Genomic DNA, 19,683 nt, shown 5'->3' on the forward strand with positions numbered 1-19,683 from the left:
ACAAGAAATTGTCTTTCTTTTTTCTCGTTGTTACTTGGGTGTAGGCCAAACACACCACTTGTGGCGGGGTAAATAGGGTCATCATTTACACATTAAGTTATTGGAGAGATTAAGGGTGAGCATGTGACTGAGAGATAAGCCAGGTCAAGCAGACCGACCGGTGGACCACGGCAGCCCGTCAGCTGACCGACTGCACGTCAAGGGGCAGTGGGAGAAAAATACACCATGACCGCAGGCGGTGAAGCATAGAGGAAAGTTTATTGTACCCAGTACAGATGATGATAAACTCAGCAGTGTAAGATACACATTGTGTGTGTGTGTGTGTGTGTGTGTAGGGGGGGGTCGAAGCCTATACAAGTGCAGACAGTCCCAGTGTACGGCTGGATCAGACTGGATCACATTTTTTCATTGTGGCCTCTGCTGGAATGAAGGCCTCTACACATTAACTTCACAACCCAAAACAACCACTTCCATCACGCTCCCAGCGCCATACAGCCAGACAGTCGAGAAAGAAGAAGAAGAAAACAGTCTGCAGCGAGAGCATCACAGGAATCCTGATAGGCTTTTTAAAAATGTACATGTTTGTTATAGGCAGAACTATACAGCTTATACTTTAAAATCAAACAGGTGCAGCCTTATAGCAAAAATATATAGACTTTATATAAGTTTGTCTTTTCCCCCACCCCCATTTAGAAATAACGTAGAACATAAAAAAAAACCCAATAATAATGCAGAGAACATCACAAATGTCATCTTTGTCCAGAGAGTAAAGCGATATGTCAGAGGCCAGGTGGTCTGGTTTGACTACACCCTGCCAGGGGTCTCTCGATAACAACTTGTGACTGGCAGACAGGAAAAGGTGTCATGTCTGACACCCCTCCTCCCTTTTTGCATGCAAGGACCTGATGCGCCTGCCATCCTGGTGCATCAGTAGAACTAGTACACTGCCGAAGAAAACACCCAGATAGAGATAGAAATAGAATTTTTAAAAAAAAAGAAGAGAGAACAATGTGACCGTATATCATACATAATGACCTCTTGGGCATCTTCAAAGCTTTGGGGGGAAATATGTACTTGCGCTTTCCCTTTTTTTGTTCTTTTGTATTGAAGGTAATGGAGTGCTAATTACTTGTAGGCTTTGGACAGGAAATGGAGGTGGAGATAAGGGAGAGAGGTGGAGCATGTCCTGTCTGAGGGGTCCGGGCTGTAGGCTACAGAGTAAAGCAGATGCACCCCCCTCCACCCCCACCCCAACAGCCTACAGCAGCCCAGCAACAACTACGGGGAATTGAAAATAGAAATAGAAATTAAAAATACAAACACAAAGACAACACAGTTTTCTTTACACTGAGGAGCCCTTCCAGCTAGCCGAAGACCAGATTTAATCCTCGTCCTAGGCAGAGTGGCCTGGAGTCACAGCTCTCTGGGTTCTTCACCGTAGGCTCACTTTACAGAGAAAAGGAAACCTTCATGGGATGTCTCTGATAACATACGAAAACAAACCAGGTTGTGGGTCTATATATATATATATATATATATATATATATATATATATATATATATATATATATATATGTTCCTCCCCCCATCCTTTTTTTGTGGGAAATTAAAGCCCTTGCACACATCTGTAGTTAAAAGGTTGTGAGAGGAAAAGGGGGGGGGATTATAAAGGCATCTATATAATAGTGCTGCACGTAAGATTATTTTATCTGAATTAAAACCTTTAGTCTCTACAGGTTATTCAACTTTTTAACAAAAATGCAGATTGTCACAAAATTGAAATTGCAGCAACTCTCAACAGTCTTGCAACAAAGTTTTCTTTTTTTTCTGGAGGGGCAGTGGGGGGGGGGTGTCAGTCTCTGTCTTTTTCCCCAAAGTTGCACAGTCTCTGGATCTGCTTCCTTCTCATCTCCTGACCTCAACCAAGAGCTGCCGGAGATCAGGTCAGTCCGCCTTCACCTCTTTCTGTTCTCTCCCTCCCTCACTTGGCAAGACGGCAGCGACGCCGTCGTTTGTGCACGGGGGTTTTCTTCATTTATTCGTAGCCGAGGAGCTCGGACAGTTTTTAATCTGTACATGGGCAGTCTAAGGGAGGAGTAGGAGGACGTGGAGAGGAGAGAGAGCACACGTTATTGTTTGTTTGTTTGTTTGTTTGTTTGATCCAGGCTGCTCAGCAGTTCCAGCTGTGGGGTTGTTGTTGTTTTTTTTCCAGACTGGGTCGTTCAGGATGGTTTAAGGGTTGGTTTGAACACGGTTGTGTGTCGGGACCCTCCATCACGTTCAGTAGCTGTAGCTGTCTGGGAAGGGCAAGCTGGCGGTGCACTGCTCCCCAGCGTCCAGCAGGTAGGGAGGGGTCTCCTCGTAGTGGGTGAGGGGCAGCGTGTCGTCTTCCACCCCGGGCAGGCTGTCCGGGTCAGCCTTCAGGTTTGGCCTCTGGTTGTCAGGGAAGGCCATGGAGAACAGAGCCTCGGGATCACACACAAACTTGTACACGTACCTCTCACCAGCCACCTAAGAGGGAGACACACACACACACACACACACACACACACACACACACACACACACACACACACACACACACACACACACACACACACGAGAGAGACATTAGCCCAGGGCATTTTTTAAAAATCGACATGTAAAGATAATATTCTTTCTATGGCATCTGTGTGGTGTAGTGGTCTATTCCTTTGCCTATCAACACAGGGATTGCCGGTTTGACTCCCCGTGTTACCTCCGGCTTGGTCGGGTGTCCCTACAGACACAATTGGCTGTGTCTGTGGGTGGGAAACCAGATGTGGGTGTGAGTCCTGGTCGCTGCACTAGCGCCTCCTCTGGTTCGGTCGGGGGGGGGGGGGACTAGGGGGAATAGCATGTACCTTCCACACGCTGCGACTCCACATGTATCGGAGGAGGCATGTGGTAGCCTGCAGCCCTCCCCGGATCGGCAGGGGGGGCGGAGCAGTGACCGGGACGGCTCGGAAGAGTGGGGTAATTGGTGGGATACAATTGGGGAGAAAAAGGGAGGAAAAAACCCCCGATAATACTCTTTGACTAATATGTACAGCCTCTTCACTTGGATCTATAGCTCTCAAAATGATAATCTACAGTTATTATAGGCTCCTGGTTACCACTTGACAATAATCTCACTACAGTGTGTTAACATGTCCATTAACCAATGACGGACAGGAGGAGCACCTATATATGGTAACTCTATAAGTAGTAGAAGACATGATTGAATTGCAAGAATTTTTGTTTTGTGAAGTAGGCTGGCAGCTGGTTATAGTACTATGGCAATACTGAGTTAAATGCCCAAAGAAAACAACTTGTCAAAATAAAACACTTTAAACCACAAACCACTTTCCTCTTCATTCTCATTTGCTAGGAGTCATATTTTTTGTTCTAATTTGATGAAGCAGTTGAAACCTAAGTAACCACATGAGCTTTAAGTGCCTTGTAATTATATATATACTAGGCTTGCATTAATATTTTTTTTTGGATTTGTCTCCCCTTTTTCTCCCCAATCGTACTCGTCCAATTACCCAACTCTTCTGAACCGTCCCGGTCGCTGCTCCACCCCCTCTGCCGATCCGGGGAGGGCTGCAGACTACCTCGTGTCTCTTCTGATACACGTGGAGTCGCCAGCCGCTTCTTTTCACCCAACAGTGAGGCGTTTCGCCAGGGGGATGTAGCACGTGGGAGGATCACGCGATTCCCCCCAGTTCCCTCTCCCCCCCGAACAGGCACCCTGACCGACCAGAGGAGGAACTAGTGCAGCAACCAGGACACATACCCACATCCGGCTTCTCACCCGCAGACACAGCCAATTGTTTCTGTAGCGATGCCCGACCAAGCCGGAAGTAACACGGGGATTCAAACCGGCGATCCCTTGGTTGGTAGGCAACGGAATAGACCGCCACGCTATCCGTACGCTCCGCATTCATATTTTTTAATCAATATTCATTCCCGGGGTGGGGGTGGGGGACAACCTGCCTGCAGGATAGACCGACCCTGTTTGGTCTCTGGCTGTGTTATGACCTTGCTGCATAGCCTCCAGAGGTTATATATAAATCTCTCAAAACACAACATTTTAGCTCCATTCCTCGGTCATTGCCGGGAAGAAATTAGTGACGGGGTTTGGGGTGGAATAGGAAAAAAAGGGTGAACCTGCCTTTACCTTCTGCATGATGCCCTTCTCATAGTAATAGCGCAGTGAGCGGCTCAGCTTGTCATAGTTCATTGCCGGTCTGTTCTTCTGGATGCCCCAGCGACGGGCCACCTGAGGACAATAACACACACAGACAGCCTGCTATCAGTTTGCTGCACTATATACACTACCGTTCAAAAGTTTGGGATCACCCAAACAATTTTGTGTTTTCCATGAAAAGTCACACTTATTCACCACCATATGTTGTGAAATGAATAGAAAATAGAGTCAAGACATTGACAAGGTTAGAAATAATGATTTGTATTTGAAATAAGATTTTTTTCACATCAAACTTTGCTTTCGTCAAAGAATCCTCCATTTGCAGCAATTACAGCATTGCAGACCTTTGGCATTCTAGCTGTTAATTTGTTGAGGTAATCTGGAGAAATTGCACCCCACGCTTCCAGAAGCAGCTCCCACAAGTTGGATTGGTTGGATGGGCACTTCTTTGAGCAGATTGAGTTTCTGGAGCATCACATTTGTGGGGTCAATTAAACGCTCAAAATGGCCAGAAAAAGAGAACTTTCATCTGAAACTCGACAGTCTATTCTTGTTCTTAGAAATGAAGGCTATTCCATGCGAGAAATTGCTAAGAAATTGAAGATTTCCTACACCGGTGTGTACTACTCCCTTCAGAGGACAGCACAAACAGGCTCTAACCAGAGTAGAAAAAGAAGTGGGAGGCCGCGTTGCACAACTGAGCAAGAAGATAAGTACATTAGAGTCTCTAGTTTGAGAAACAGACGCCTCACAGGTCCCCAACTGGCATCTTCATTAAATAGTACCTGTTAGAGCCTGTTTGTGCTGTCCTCTGAAGGGAGTAGTACACACCGGTGTAGGAAATCTTCAATTTCTTAGCAATTTCTCGCATGGAATAGCCTTCATTTCTAAGAACAAGAATAGACTGTCGAGTTTCAGATGAAAGTTCTCTTTTTCTGGCCATTTTGAGCGTTTAATTGACCCCACAAATGTGATGCTCCAGAAACTCAATCTGCTCAAAGAAGTGCCCATCCAACCAATCCAACTTGTGGGAGCTGCTTCTGGAAGCGTGGGGTGCAATTTCTCCAGATTACCTCAACAAATTAACAGCTAGAATGCCAAAGGTCTGCAATGCTGTAATTGCTGCAAATGGAGGATTCTTTGACGAAAGCAAAGTTTGATGTAAATAAAATCTTATTTCAAATACAAATCATTATTTCTAACCTTGTCAATGTCTTGACTCTATTTTCTATTCATTTCACAACATATGGTGGTGAATAAGTGTGACTTTTCATGGAAAACACGAAATTGTTTGGGTGATCCCAAACTTTTGAACGGTAGTGTATATATAAACCTATGTCGCTTTAAGTGAAAACGTCCTCCTGCAGTGGCAGACGGACGTGACTCAATAACCTTTCAGTTACAAATCAAATGCATCTATAGAATAGAGTAGAATACGTTTTATTAGTCATTTTGTACATACATAAAAATGACATTTACTTTCTGCATTTAACCGCTTCTAGGAGTGGTGGGCAGCTGCCGTGCAACGCCCGGCAACCGACTCCAGTTATTTCTTCCTATTGCCTTGGTCAGGGGCACAGACAGGAGTATTAACCCTAACATACATGTCTTTTTAGCAACAGTGCTAACCACTGGGCCCCCGTGCCACCCATCTAGGAGAGATTAATTGCACTAATATTTTACTCCAAAAAAAAAAAAAGAAGATGAGCATGACTTCTGTTTTGCGTGGGGACTGACCTCCTCTGGCTCAATGAGTTTGAACTCCATGCCGCGACCAGTCCAGGCAATAAAGTGGCCGTTGGCCGGGTCATCCAGCAACGTGACAAGAAACTGCCACAGCTGGAGGGAGCCGCGACGCTGATATGGAGGCCCGTCACGATACACCGCGGGTTCCTGCTTTATTTTACCTGTGGAGAGGAGGGAAACAAGAGGAAGTGGGTGAATCACTAGGAGGGGGAAAGCATCCCAAGGCGGAGACAGAGAGAGCCATTAAGGCCTTTATGCTGCAGCATGGCCACAGTGTGCTCTGCACAGTCCTGCCATCACCAGCCAAAGGACTGGACTCTTTTTCCAATGATGTACACAAGTAATACTACAGACATCTCATAGGCAAAAAAGCAATCCTACCCTCTAAGCGTTTGACAGTAAAATGTGTGACAAATTCTGCTTGCGTGTCCTTATCCATCAAGTCTCATTACTCCATTCTCTGACACCCCATCCAACTGCCAAACTCAACCTTCCCATAGTCTTACCTTCCAGTCTCTCAGGGACCACGCAGGTGTCATCGTAGTATAAGTGAGGCTCTCTGTCGAAGGAGAAATCTGTCAAAAATAAAGGGGGGGGGGATTAAGTCCATCAAACACGGCGTGACAAAGCGTTTGTGTAAGGCCGGTTTCTCACACTGAGGAAATAAGGAATGGGTGTGAGAAACCAGCCTCTGTTTTGATTTGACAGCCAGCGACCACGTCCCAGCCACAGATTTAAACTGCACATAAAGCAATATAGCCGGGCAACTTTCCAAGAGTGGAAAACTCGACTGTGCTCAGATCAAGCAAGCCGCAGCTGTGCAAAACGCACTGTGCAAAACACTGAAGCAGGTTTCAGTGATAGATTTACTTCTCCTTGGGATGCCATTCGAAATGCTGCTGACCTCTGTTATTTTTTTTACCCCCTCCCTTCACCCATACACACACATATGCATGCACGTGTGCGCGCGCGCGCACACACACACACACACACACACACACACACACACACACACACACACACACACACACCTCCCTATGCCGTGCTTTCAACGGTTCAATAAGTCACAAGGTTGGGGGAAAGCCATTTAGAAAATGAAGTGAACCAAACTGTGCACACATAGCAGACATAAAGAGGCAGACCGGGTACTGGTACTTACTTTCAAGGTTGTTTTGAAAGAAGCCCCCTGCTCTCCCAAAGGATGACTGACAATTAGGCACTTCTGTAAGACAGGGAAGATGGCAGTGTGTGTTTAGCCAGAACCGCTCCAACCTCAACATCACATCACATGAACCAGTCATTAACACTGACCTCAGATCTGATCATAGGTGTGAGTCAGCACAACTGACGGTGGACAAGTACAAAAGGCACATATATGTATATATGTATGTATGTATGTATGTATGTATGTATGTATGTATGTATGTATGTATGTATGTATGTATGTATGTATGTATGTATGTATGTGTGTATGTATATATATATATATATATATATATATATATATAAACCTCTAATGTTTGCTCATTGTTTATGCTGGGTACATTTGGTCTTGCTTATATAAGTGCACAAAACAATACAGATACACACAGATGCATGAGCAGCAAAGTCACATGTTGGCAAAATCCAAAACACTGGTGTTGTTCTGCCTGACCACTGTCGGTTTCTATCTGCGGCTCCTTACACAACTCACACTGACGCAACAGCTGGGCTGAAAAATGCCTAGCGCCCACACACACACATGCACGCGTGTGCATGCACATATGCGCACGCGCGCACACACACACACACAGAGCAGCTAAGCACAGATCAGAGGGAGCTGTGCAGGACACAACATTACTTGCATGTCCGGCAAGCCTCGCAATGAAATTAGCACCGGGTTCGCTGGATTAAATCCCATTGACAATGAAGTTATGCCTGTCCCCCAAGGGGTCAAGGCCCTTGTTCCGCTTTGCTGTGTTATACTGCAGTGCATTCGGTCCCCTCCAACACCCCCCTGCCCCCGTTGCTCCGATTCCCGTCTACTGATAAGAAGACCGGGAAATGGTCTTGAGCCAGTTTCCTTGACCCCTTGTGGCCTTTATCCTCAATGCCTTGCAAAGCCTTCTGTTGCCTATGACAGATCTATTCCCAGACAGGCTGGGAAGATGACAAAAAGGGGGACCCCCCCCCCCAAAACATTTCAGTGTATTCAATTACACCTTGTATCCAGCTAGCAAATGCATTTGGACTGTTTTGACCTTGACATGCACATGCATCATCCCATGGTTTTGGAGCTGCCAGTTATCGGTCATGGGAAAGAGAATACCACAAAGAGGTATTGGCAGACTTACATCTACCATTTACTCGGGGACCCTGACCTAGGCCTCTGTGACGTCGGTATTAAAAAGGCCACAAGACGCTAAGAGGATTTGTCATTACGTCACTGTCCTGACTGTCTGTCACCCCTTCAGGCTGAAAGGGAATGAGAGAATGACAGATTGAACAAGATAAAAAAGAAAAAAGAAACGGAGGCAGATTTAGAGGAGGGGGTGGCGGTGATGTAGCGGAAGAGGGACAACAGATTGGTATGTGGGTATTATGATCTAAGAGACAGTTGCTATTCATTGTGACTTACAATAAAAACACATTATAAAGACAAAGCATTTTTATTTCAGTTGTGAATCAGGTTTTCATGGAGACTTGGACTATTTGGCTTCAGCCTGCTTCTCACAGTCAAACTGCTCTGCTGCAGGTTATGAAGCTCACTGTGGGCTTTGGCCCAGATCTATTCCAGGTAGGCCCAGTGAAGTCAGCTTCTCTCAACCTAGCTTCCATGACCCACTTACTTTTTGCCCTTGGAGGCTTAAGCTGAGCTAAGAGACCCACTTTTACTTACGGGCTTGACTAGATTGGATTGATGCAGATGAGGACTTTTGAGTCCAGCCTGTGTGTGTGCCTGCGGCTTTGCCGTGTGTTAAAACTCACAGTCATGTGTGAGTGCCCAGAACAAACAGGGCCGGGCACATTCCTCAGCCTCGGCCCAGGCCGACTCACACGCACCCCTGGACACTTCGTCCGACAGCCAACCCCACACTCCCCTACCCGCTCAGCAAGTACCGTGGAAACCGCTCATAATGATCACATCCATCCAGGCCAACAGCATCACTGTAAGCAGTCCACAAACTTAAGCAATGTTTTTCTTTCAGATGACCATCTAATTGACATATGTACACTTGAATAAATATAGTGTAATGAAACAGACGACTTCTCTATTCATGCTTCACACGGAAATTTAGAAATAGACTATAGGTTACAGTAACATTGCTTAGTGTTGCCTAAAGTACATTTTTAATATGAGTAGGCCAAGGCCTAAAAATGAAAATAAGCCCGTACCACTTAAGGCTATTTAGTCAAATTAGAGGCAGATTTTTGGAGCGGAGGTGGTGTCGTCAAGTGTCATGGGGAAAATTGGAAAAAATAATGACAATTTTTAACATTAGGTTTCCTGAATGACCTTGGTTTTAGTAGTTTTTTTTTTTAAAGAAAAACCCCAAATATTCACTTTGAGGAGACTGTTTGATTGCAATGAATGACTCCATCTGGCGACCTTTGATCAGTATGAGCAGTTCAGCACTATATGATCATTATAAGCGGTTTCCACTGTACAAGGAAACACATGAATATGCTGCAAGATGTACTACCTGAGACTAGCATCTGAGTGGTGATAACGTGGTGCTACAATAGAGGACATAGTGTCCCATTTCAGTAGAGCCCCTCTCTCCCTACTGGCTACCTACCAGAATCAAAGCAGAAGTCTCGGGGCTCCTGCTTGATGGCCATGGGATGGAAGCGAGCCTGAGGTGGGCCTGGTGGTGGCGGTCCAGGGGGGCCCATGGTGGGCACACCTTGCTCAGTGTATCGTGGGTCAAGAAGCTCTTGCTTAAAGCCCTGGGGTGACACGTTGACCAGGGGCTCTGACATCTGCCGGTGGTAAGGAGGCCGGCCATCCCGTGACAATCTGTTGCCGGGTGGCTGGGACAGCAACTGGGAGTGCGCTTGGCTCTCTGGTGGGGGATAAGGTAGACATGGCTCAGACATCTGCCTCTGGAACCTAACAGGGAAAGAAAAACAAAAGTAGGTGAAAAGTCCGTTTTCAGATGCAGACTTTGAATATGTAGATTGTACAGGAACGCCAACAGAAAGCTACTTCTGGTACAGTAGTTTTGAAAATTCATTGGGTTTCAGCATTTCTCTTGCCTGCACAGCAGAAGTCAGACCAATCAAAGGGCATTTGAGTTACTTGATGCAAAGAGACGACTGAAATTAATCTGTAAATGAGACATTAAGAGCAGGTGCCTAACAGCTATAATAAGAGCCGTGATTCCATTCTAAAGAGAGGCTTCTTCAAGCAGGAGACCAATAGCTGCACATGGCTATATTTATGCTTGCGCTAGTTGATGAAATATACTTTGATCCGGAGCCTCTTACTAACGTGCTATATTCACCAGGTAGGAGCTTCGGAGAAAAGATTCTCAAGGAGATCAAATACTTAGAAGCATCCAAAGGAGGAACAGCCAAACTGCCTGCTATACCAGCATAGATGCACCTCCTCACACCTTAAATGAGCATTCGTGAAAGGGTATCTGGCTGATGTGGATTATCTGGCCATCAACCACTCCCAACTTGTCATCACATTGACATCGGGTAAGTCATGTGCATTATGGTTGGGTGATCGTTTCTATTTTCATATCGTCCAATTGTGGCTACTTGTGGTCGCTGATATACGATCCGATTGCCACAAGCCTAGTGTGTGTGTCCAATGGGAAAACATTAACAGATACAGAGGATTATATTTACAACAGTCAAGTGCAGGTGTCAAGTATACCAGTTCAGTTTACATGTTGGTAAAGCCATTGGTTGTTTGGTGACTCGCCAACTGAAGACAGCATTCCAGCTTAAGGAAACATTGCTCGTACATAGTCTACCACACTTGTGTGCTTCTTTCCAGACCCCTGATATCCAACTTAGTAGCCACAGATTTATTGTTCAGCCTCAAGTTGTCTAAAGAAAAGACAGGGATAAAGTAAAACGTACTGACTGGGTTGGAATAGACTCATTGTGACTACTCACCTGTGCTCTGGGCTAAAACTGTTGACATCCTGGCTGAGCGGTGGGCAGGGCACAGCAAAAGGTGGACTCTGGCTGTGGACTGGTAGTGGTCGCTGGTTGTGAGGCCCGGAGCTCGCTGTTACAGGGTGCTGCTGGACAAGCAGTGGGCGTGGCCCTGCGGTCTGATTGGTTACTCTGGGGTGAGGGGGAGGAGTCTGTTCACTTAGTGGGTGTGGCCCTGCAGTGCTGATGGAGCCGCAGGGAGAAACAGGAGTGGAGGGAGGAGTCAATGGCTTGAACCCAGGAGTGGGTTTCCTGTCATAGGCACTGTGGAGTAAGCAATAGGGAGAAGGTCAATGTTAGGAAGTAATGGCATCATTAATCAGAGTGATATGATTAAAAAAGGCATTCAGACAGTGCTTTCATCTTACATGTATTGTTAAGTATAGTATAAAGTTTAATTAGGTAACATGTCACAGAAGCATGACAGTCCTCTCAAAGGTACAGTACTGAGGTACCTGTAGCTGTAAAGGCACTTCTCTCCGTAGGGCATGGGACTCCTGTCCTGGCGACAGGGAGAAAGCTCTTTGGAGGGAGTCAGCTCTCGTTTAATCTTGGCTGGTGGCGGGCCATGAAACATCACTGTTGAGAAAGAACAGATACAGAGGGATAGCACAGACAACACATTAGATATACTGCCGATGTCACATAATTGAAGCCATAAACAGAGGGGAGATGGCTATCTTAACCACATTTTGATTTGATAGATGGATAAATGGACATATGGACAGTGTGTGTATTCCCTGCACTGACAGACACTTAGCGGCCATTTATCACAGGCCCCTAATGATGGTTGACAGCAGGGTTTGAAAACCACCATCTATCCACAATCGCTAGGTCACAAGATGTTAACTGCACTATACACACACACACACACACACACACACACACACACACACACACACACACACACACACACACACACACACACAGGCAATGAAACTTCTCTCTTCTCTGACTCCCATTATGGTAAGGCTAGTCAATACCCATGAATCAGTGTGGCTGTAATTCAATAATTGTAAATGATTTTCTTCCCCCGTGCTGTAACCATTAGACACTGACTGGAGCTCTATGTGTATCGGCTACAGTTTCCGGGGCGCCACATAATGGCCAGGCAGAAACTAGATCCCCAAGCACAGTAACAAGAGCCAAATAAATCACCCCGGGTGCTGATGGATTTAAGGAGAAGCAAACAATGGGCACGTGAGCCCCATTGTGTGTGCTGTAAAGCCCAGTGGCTGGGACAGCACTCCTCATACAGACAGGGTGGGAATGATTGAGTGGTCAGGCATCTTTTCCTCTGGAACATCAGACAGCTGGGGTTGAGTTAACAGGCAGTCCCCTTGTCTGCAAACTGTACCTTCCTGTATGAGTTCAGCTTTTGCACTCAGACAAGTGCACAGTCCAAGGTGGAAGGATACCTGTGCACTGTGTAAGAGAAGATATGGACCTGCCATGGGATGTCCAGCTAACTGCAGAGGCTATACAGGCAGGGCTGAGAGCCGAGACTGGTGAATAGGCAGCTTGTGAAAGAAGCTGGCCCCCTGCCTAGTCACAGCACTCTCTGCCAACTTCACATTATACACACACGCACTCACAGAGAGGACTCAAAGTGCAAGGTCGAGAACTATACAGCGCAGACACTTTACCATGAATGACTATATTGTGAGAAGATGACAGGAACCTTAGATACTCGCATACATAGCCTTGCATGGGCCTCACTATACAAACATGAATGTCAAGGCATCAACCTCAATAATATATTGCAGCACTCCGAGTCTTGTGGTCAATCTGCAGCCCATTGCACTGCAGAGGCCGGGTTCCAAAATGCAGCATGGACAAAGCCGGGCAGGGACCACACCCCGTCTCTACCTCCTCCGCATCAGACAAAAACAAAAACAAACTCAGAAATGACCCAGGGGGGAGAGGGGGATGATCATATGAAATCCCACTGACCATAACTCATACATTTTCCTTGGCTGCTGTCTAAAAAGGTAAGTGCAGAGACAAATGTCGCACAATCGCGGGGGCTAAGGTCTGAAAGTAGGTTTTGGTTTTTGGTTTTTTTTGGGGGGGGGGCGCCCTCCAGGTAGTCAACAAGGCAAGCAGCTCTGATGTGGCCCCAACCACTCGAATCTGGCCTGCTCCAGCGGCAAGATCTGAGTGCATGAATGTGTAAAATCAGATTAGGCGCTCGGCTCATGTGATGCCCCATGCCAATCGGCTGATTAAACTCAGGAGAGAGGGAAGGAGGGACTGAGCGTCCCTTTCCTGAGAAATTTGCTAGATGGCAAGAGTAATGTTTTGAGGGGGAGGAGAGGTGTTATGCTGAGGCAAGGCCAATGCATTTTGATAAAACATTAAAAAAAAAAAAGGTCAGATTTAGTCAAGCAAAAGATTAAAGAACCATTTTATGGAATGGGACTTTTGAAGCAAAACCATTTGTGGAGTTCTCAAACAATTACCACCAAAACATCTTAACCATCATGAGGGCTGGCTAAGAATCAAAAAGGCGTATCCATTCGTTCAGGACACAGTCACAAACAGAGAATTTCAACATACAAAGGATAGACGTGAGGTACTCACAGCTATCTGACTGAAAATCTGGGACAAACTGTTCGTCATCGGGCACCTGGGCTGTGAAGAAATGGGAGAGAGTCATCATGCATTAGAAAAATATCTCCAGGATCCCTGCTGGTATACAATAGCTGTCGATCCATGACTGACATCCTCATCTTCAAAAATAAGATGACAAGAAAAAAAAACAAACAAAAAAACAATCCTGACGGAGAAAAGAAAGAACTTGCCGAATTTGTGAGTGGCCTTTGTGAAATACTGTTTAAATTCAAGGTCAACTTGTTCCAACACCAAAATCAAGTAAGAGCTGGAAGCTGTCAACAAAATCCCAAAACAATTTGGTCTGATAAAAAATAAACTATCTGTCGTTCTGAAAGTTCTAATGAGACGAGACAAAAAGAGGCCCGGTCAGCAGTTTGTCATTTATGGAACTTTGTTCTACTTTCCCCAATTGCTCACTTAGAAAACATGAATATTTCACATTCTCAGCAAGTTAATCTTTAGCCTCATCACTTGCCCAATTTCATTCTATCCTTGTTTCTCCTCCATCAAAATTGACAATCCCTTACACAAGAAATTGAAGTTTAAAAACTGCACCAGCATTGCAAATCCAACAGGGTGAGAACAGAAAATGAAGTCAAGTCTATTCATTACTTGGGGAGTGGTGAGATATATAGTTTGATAGAAATGTCTGTAACCTACCTTCTGCTATCCAAATCTCTTGCAGCTGGCTGAGGTCTTGGAAGAGTTCTGGAAAAGAGGTGCATACATTGTCTATGGCAGGTGCAGAAATAGGTGTTATTCCCCTGCACAACCAGCGTGTGAGGTTCATGCGAAGCTTACAAAATGTTGACATGGTAATCAACACATTTCACATTGACACAATGAACTTTGGTCTTTGTTGTTAATAGAGAAGCATTTGTCTCAGTCAATTACCTTCTGTGTCCTGGGCAAGCTCCGTGTCTACAAATTTCCTTTTTCTGTCGCTGAGAGGCCTGCTGTAAGATGCTTCCTCCACATGGGACTTCTGCTGTAGAGAAAGACAACCCAGCAGCATGTTAGGACTAAGCGGTCCAGTACGAAGAGCTGACTGGAGACACCCAGTCACACCCAATGGATGACGCTGATAGGGTCATCGACAAGTCTTAATGCATATCCAGTAAGCATTGGCTGGAAGGACAACCGTCTGACAAAGAGCTGGCCTAGCACCACCATGGTGAAGTACACCCGTAATCTAAAGCCATATGAAGTCAACGTCTGGATGACATGTACGTTAAGTGGATGGCCAAACTGGCGAGTGTCCACTTACATTGGGTGGGACCATAAATGGGACTTGCTGGTCATAGAATCCGTCCATGTTATCTGGGTCTTCAAGGGTTCCCAGCTGGGGGAGGGTTTTCGCTTTAAAGCGACAGTGCCTGGGTTCACCTTTAAAACACAAGGAGATGTAAAAAGGAGAGTGTTACAGTATATCTGGAATATCCTTTACATACTCCACTGCAAAATGTATTGCACTGTGCAATGACATTTTCCTCATTTGCAATGTCAGAGCTGTATCAGACCATGTGCACCAGGGGAGGGCAATAATTCAATATTTTGGTTTTTCATGTTTGTATGGGGACACATTTTGAACATCGCCATATCCCAAGAAACAAATTAGTTGTCGAAATTAACTATAACATTTCACAAAATGTGGTCTGAAGCATTTGAGGGAGTATTATTTGAAAAGTAGTTTTGGGTTGATATTACACTTTATATAAGGAAACAGTTCAATGTGATGGGACTGCAGATGGCTTGTTGAACTTGATATGTTTGCACATGCAAGGCGAGCATATACCGTGATAATAAGACACCCCATGTCGCCCAGCACTAGCCTGTGCGCAGAAATGTCCGGGGGACTTCTTTCAATACTCACTGCTGCAAATGAGGTCCGTGTTTTAAATGTGCCTTTTTCGCTGCAACAACAAACAAGCTATTCCATCTAAAGCACCCTGGTTTAGACGCTACGCGACGTTAACAGGCTTTTCATTTTCCGTTATGTGACGTTTGTAACTGCGTTATATAAGCGGACGTAGCCATCTGTGCGCACGATGTGGAGTTGAGTCAGTCCTAATCGGCTTTAACCACCTAAAGAGTTAAGTCTAATTATTGTGAGACCTACGGGTCTTTTCTCTTGTCATGTGCGGAGCACACTGCGACCTCACAAGACAGAAGAAGAAGCAGAAGCAGAAGAAGAAGACGACGAAGAAGAAGAAGAAGAAAAAACGGACGGAAACCTAAGACATGTAAAATGGTCGAGACATGGACGAAATGTGAGGTGTGTCGCTCCTGTATCGCTCCTCGCTGACACGGTCACGACGCACCGGTCTTCCTGTCGCGCAGGTTTAAAAGCGCGCCGTAGGTTCAAGTTACGCATGAAAACGCCGGATAGTACCAGGCTGACAAAGACGCATGCCGTTCACATTGCATTCTCCAGGGGTGGGATGTGTCATTACTACGCTCCTGTACGGACGGCGAGGCGGAGGGTGACGACGAACAACAGCGGTCGTTAGCTACAGTAGAGCCCTTAATGGAAGATCTGAGCGGCTTCATGGTGTTAGAGCGCGCGCGGTGCCCCTGTGCACTCTCTGGCAACACGCTGTTAATGTAGACGGCATTACACATCTGATCAATACAGTGTACCGACCGACCCACTGGCGATGTAGCCGACACCTTATACGACCAAATAAACCTGCAAACGCCCAAAAGCGCCCCCCCCCCAAAAAAGAAAAAGTTAAGAAATTAATTTTTTATAGCTATTTCCATTTGATAAGAGAACTCAATATAGCCCATTTAGATTCGAGGCTACTTGGATATTGGTCTAAAAGTATGACACAAGAAAGCCATCTAAAAGTAGAGACGTACTCCTTAAGTTTCATGAAGTGCATGGGGGAAAAAAGGGGGGGTGAGTCAGACTACTTACTTGAGTGACAGCTTATGTTGTTCGGTTGATCAAGTAGAATTTCCGCTTATTTCAACAAACTGCGTTTCTCTTCAAGCAAAAGCAAACGACGGGGCTTAATCATCCGACTCCCCCCCCCCCTCCCTCCTTCTCCCCACCCCTCCCCCAGCCCTCCTCCCTTCGCCGACCCTTGTTTTTCTCAATGAAGTGAAACTCGATCCGTGTGGCACACGGGCAGAAAAAAAAACTCAACCCCCTCCATTCACAAAAAAAAATCACAAACAGTCGCCCGATCGCGGTGCTAAACAAAAGCTACTCTCAAACCAGACCAAAATCTAGACACGATCGATAAACTGGCTATTTACATGCTGTACTTAACACGATGAGGGATCCACGGACTTACTTTAGGCAAAAGCCAGTAGAGAGCGGCAGCTAGAATAAATATCTACGGGGAAGATGGCGTTGCGTTTCTTCCCATCTAAAAAGGGGCTCTGCACTGGTAAATATTGACGCCCATGAACAGGCGTGCGAATAGTTATATTGGGTATTTACGAGAAGAGACTGCTTACTGACGTCAAATTAGCCGCTTACCTTTTATGTGCGCGTGCTTATATGTGAATCTCAGTCTGCATCAAAAGTATCCTGTAAAGATATCCATACAGCGTGTGCCGATAGTCGCTTTTCTGTGTCCGGTACAGACGGTGCGTTTCCACGGACTCCCAAAACTTGACTGAGCTTTTCCTTAATGGCCCGATCGCTTTTCCCTTGGGCTCGAGACTTACGAAGACAAAAACGCCGATTGGTGGAACGCCAGTGTCAGTCAGGTCGGTAGCCAACGAGCGATTGGAAGCTAACAAATTATTCATGAGGCTCTTTTAGCCAATCACAGGGCCGCCTCGGCCTATTTTTATGAATGGCTGGATTTCATTCACATCTTCGTCGTTGCCGAGATCTTTTAAAGGGCCAGTAGCCGCCACATGCTAGACAGAGCGAGAGGGAGAGAGAGAGAGAGAGAGAGAGAGAGAGAGAGAGAGAGAGAGAGAGAGAGAGAGAGAGAGAGAGAGAGAGAGAGAGAGAGAGAGGGAGGGAGGGAGGGAGTAACTGGGATTTTACCTACTGCAAAACTGCGTATTACACAGACCAGGGTGCTTGTTGTAATCACTCCTCTAAAATGAAATTATTTGCATTTTCACAGCAGTATCAGCCCATTAAAGTGGAATAAAACAGAGCATCAGTGGTGTCCATCCATATGGACGTGTCCATAGCTGATTAGGCCTCATTTTATTCAAGAAGTTGGTAAGGCTTGTGACTGAACAATAATGAGAATGTTAATATTTTGTGTTTCAGAATAACAGAGAGAAGACGAATACAAACAATACAATAAAAAAAGAAATCATGTATATAATTAAAACCACAACCATCAATATAAAAGCTAAAATGTGTGAGAGGGTACACCTTAAATAGTTCTTCTGAAATGCCAAACCACAAATGCTGCTTTGCACCTCCTGTCGAAATACCGCTTCCCCATTTCCAGATTTTTTTTAACCCTCCTATTTTTTCAAGATTTCAAGATTTTCCTTAAGATCAAAAAACATTTTGTCCACAATTAAGCTGATAAACTGAACTTTTGGGGAGAGGGCTGACTATAGACCGGTGTCAACACAACACAACATGCATTTGAATTGAGCTTAAAAAATGATCTTTAAGTTTGTGTTTGTAAGCGGAGTAGCACGACAGGCCTACATTTTAAACGATGGTAGTTTGGTCTCGGCCTTAGACATTTTTCAATCCATGAGTCCAACTCAAGGTTTCAAAAACAAATCAGCCGGTCAAATATTATGTTTGAATTTTGTCCCAAGTCAGCATGTAAACATCCTGCACCAGCCGTTACTACACAAAACCAGGTGATTTTAATCTGCTCTAACCTGAATATTTCTTCTTTTTTTTATAAAAAGCAACAACTACCGAGAATCTCCTCCAATCACTCGTACCTGTTTTTCTGACAACGCCGTCCAAGTACTTGAACCAGATATTCCTTTGGAAGGGGTCCGTGTGCAATAGGCATCAGATTTACTTGGCACATAATTAACTTCCAGTGAAATATGAGCTGCAAGCCGCTCAATGGTCTGATCCAGTTGAGTTGCTCCTTTTTATGTTGCAGCGGAAATTGCCGTGTTTTTCGTAATTTGTTTGTTTTCATTTCGAAGCCTTTCCAACCACATATGAGCCTGTTGTAAATTTAGAGGTCCGCTGTCAGTTTTTTTTTCTTTCTTTGACCCCCCCCCCCTCTCCCCACCCCTACCCATAGAGATGGACCAGCTAACCTTGAGTGTATCCTTTCTAGGTCAGTGAGTTGCTTTGCATCTAAAAATATATCCCTGTTTACAACTGATGTGTATTAAAATACAGGAAAGCTGAGATTGTTCTGAACGAGGCTTCTTTGGCTCCAGATTAATGCCACGCCAGCAAGGTAGATGTAGCATCCCACCCCTGGATCAGACTTTGCATTAATGCCTCATTTGTCTCCATTCAGGGGGTGTAAGACAGTAGGTCTAACAGCTAATTTTTTTTTTCACCTGAGTCTCTCTTTAGCTGAAGAGTGCCACCTGGTCAGAGCCACAAACAGACCCAACCTTGTTGCTCAGGATGGGCATTAGCCAACATTTCAGCAGGCGGTGTTGATCTGGCTCTTGTGTCACTGTCACACTGACCCAGTAGTCCCTGAGCATAAGCCTGGTGAAGGGAACAGGAAGTGCCTTAAATCATCTCCACGGAGTATTCTCTGAAATACAGCGCCCTTTCCAGGAAAGTAAAACGTATATACACATAAGCAATATGTCACCGTTGCATGTGTCACATTTATTTTAGGAAAGAATAAAAATGGCAACACAATGTTCTCACTTCTCACCACCTTCGCATCTCTGGCAGCCGCCCACATACGCACACAACAAAGGTGTACATCATTCTTTAGTGTTTTATGAAAAATCACAAGATATGTGATATAGATACCATATATGTTATGCTGACAGGTCCCCATGTTTCAGAAAATAAGGTATGG

At 45.3% G+C, this 19,683-nt stretch overlaps 1 protein-coding gene across 4 annotated transcripts; it reads right to left on the reverse strand.

Annotated features, from left to right (window-relative positions):
• Positions 1-272: 272 nt before the first annotated feature.
• Positions 273-17,340, reverse strand: etv5a (ETS variant transcription factor 5a). 4 transcript variants are annotated; one of them, XM_056289095.1, is made up of 13 exons: positions 17,217-17,340; positions 14,994-15,112; positions 14,621-14,711; positions 14,387-14,434; positions 13,694-13,744; positions 11,566-11,689; positions 11,069-11,374; positions 9,736-10,049; positions 7,116-7,178; positions 6,463-6,531; positions 5,948-6,117; positions 4,181-4,282; positions 273-2,511 (listed from the first exon to the last, which is right to left on the reverse strand). In XM_056289095.1, exons 2-13 carry the CDS (start codon positions 15,039-15,041, stop codon positions 2,281-2,283), a joined length of 1,617 nt encoding a protein of 538 aa, XP_056145070.1. In that variant the 5' UTR covers positions 15,042-15,112; positions 17,217-17,340; the 3' UTR covers positions 273-2,280. The 4 variants fall into 4 exon arrangements, with proteins under 4 accessions (XP_056145070.1, XP_056145068.1, XP_056145069.1 ...); XM_056289093.1 differs by having other exon boundaries at positions 4,175-4,282; XM_056289094.1 differs by having other exon boundaries at positions 14,621-14,714.
• Between the last annotated feature and the right edge of the window lie 2,343 nt (positions 17,341-19,683).

The sequence above is a fragment of the Lampris incognitus genome, chromosome 11, assembly GCF_029633865.1.
Source record: "Lampris incognitus isolate fLamInc1 chromosome 11, fLamInc1.hap2, whole genome shotgun sequence".
Lineage (NCBI taxonomy): Eukaryota > Metazoa > Chordata > Actinopteri > Lampriformes > Lampridae > Lampris > Lampris incognitus.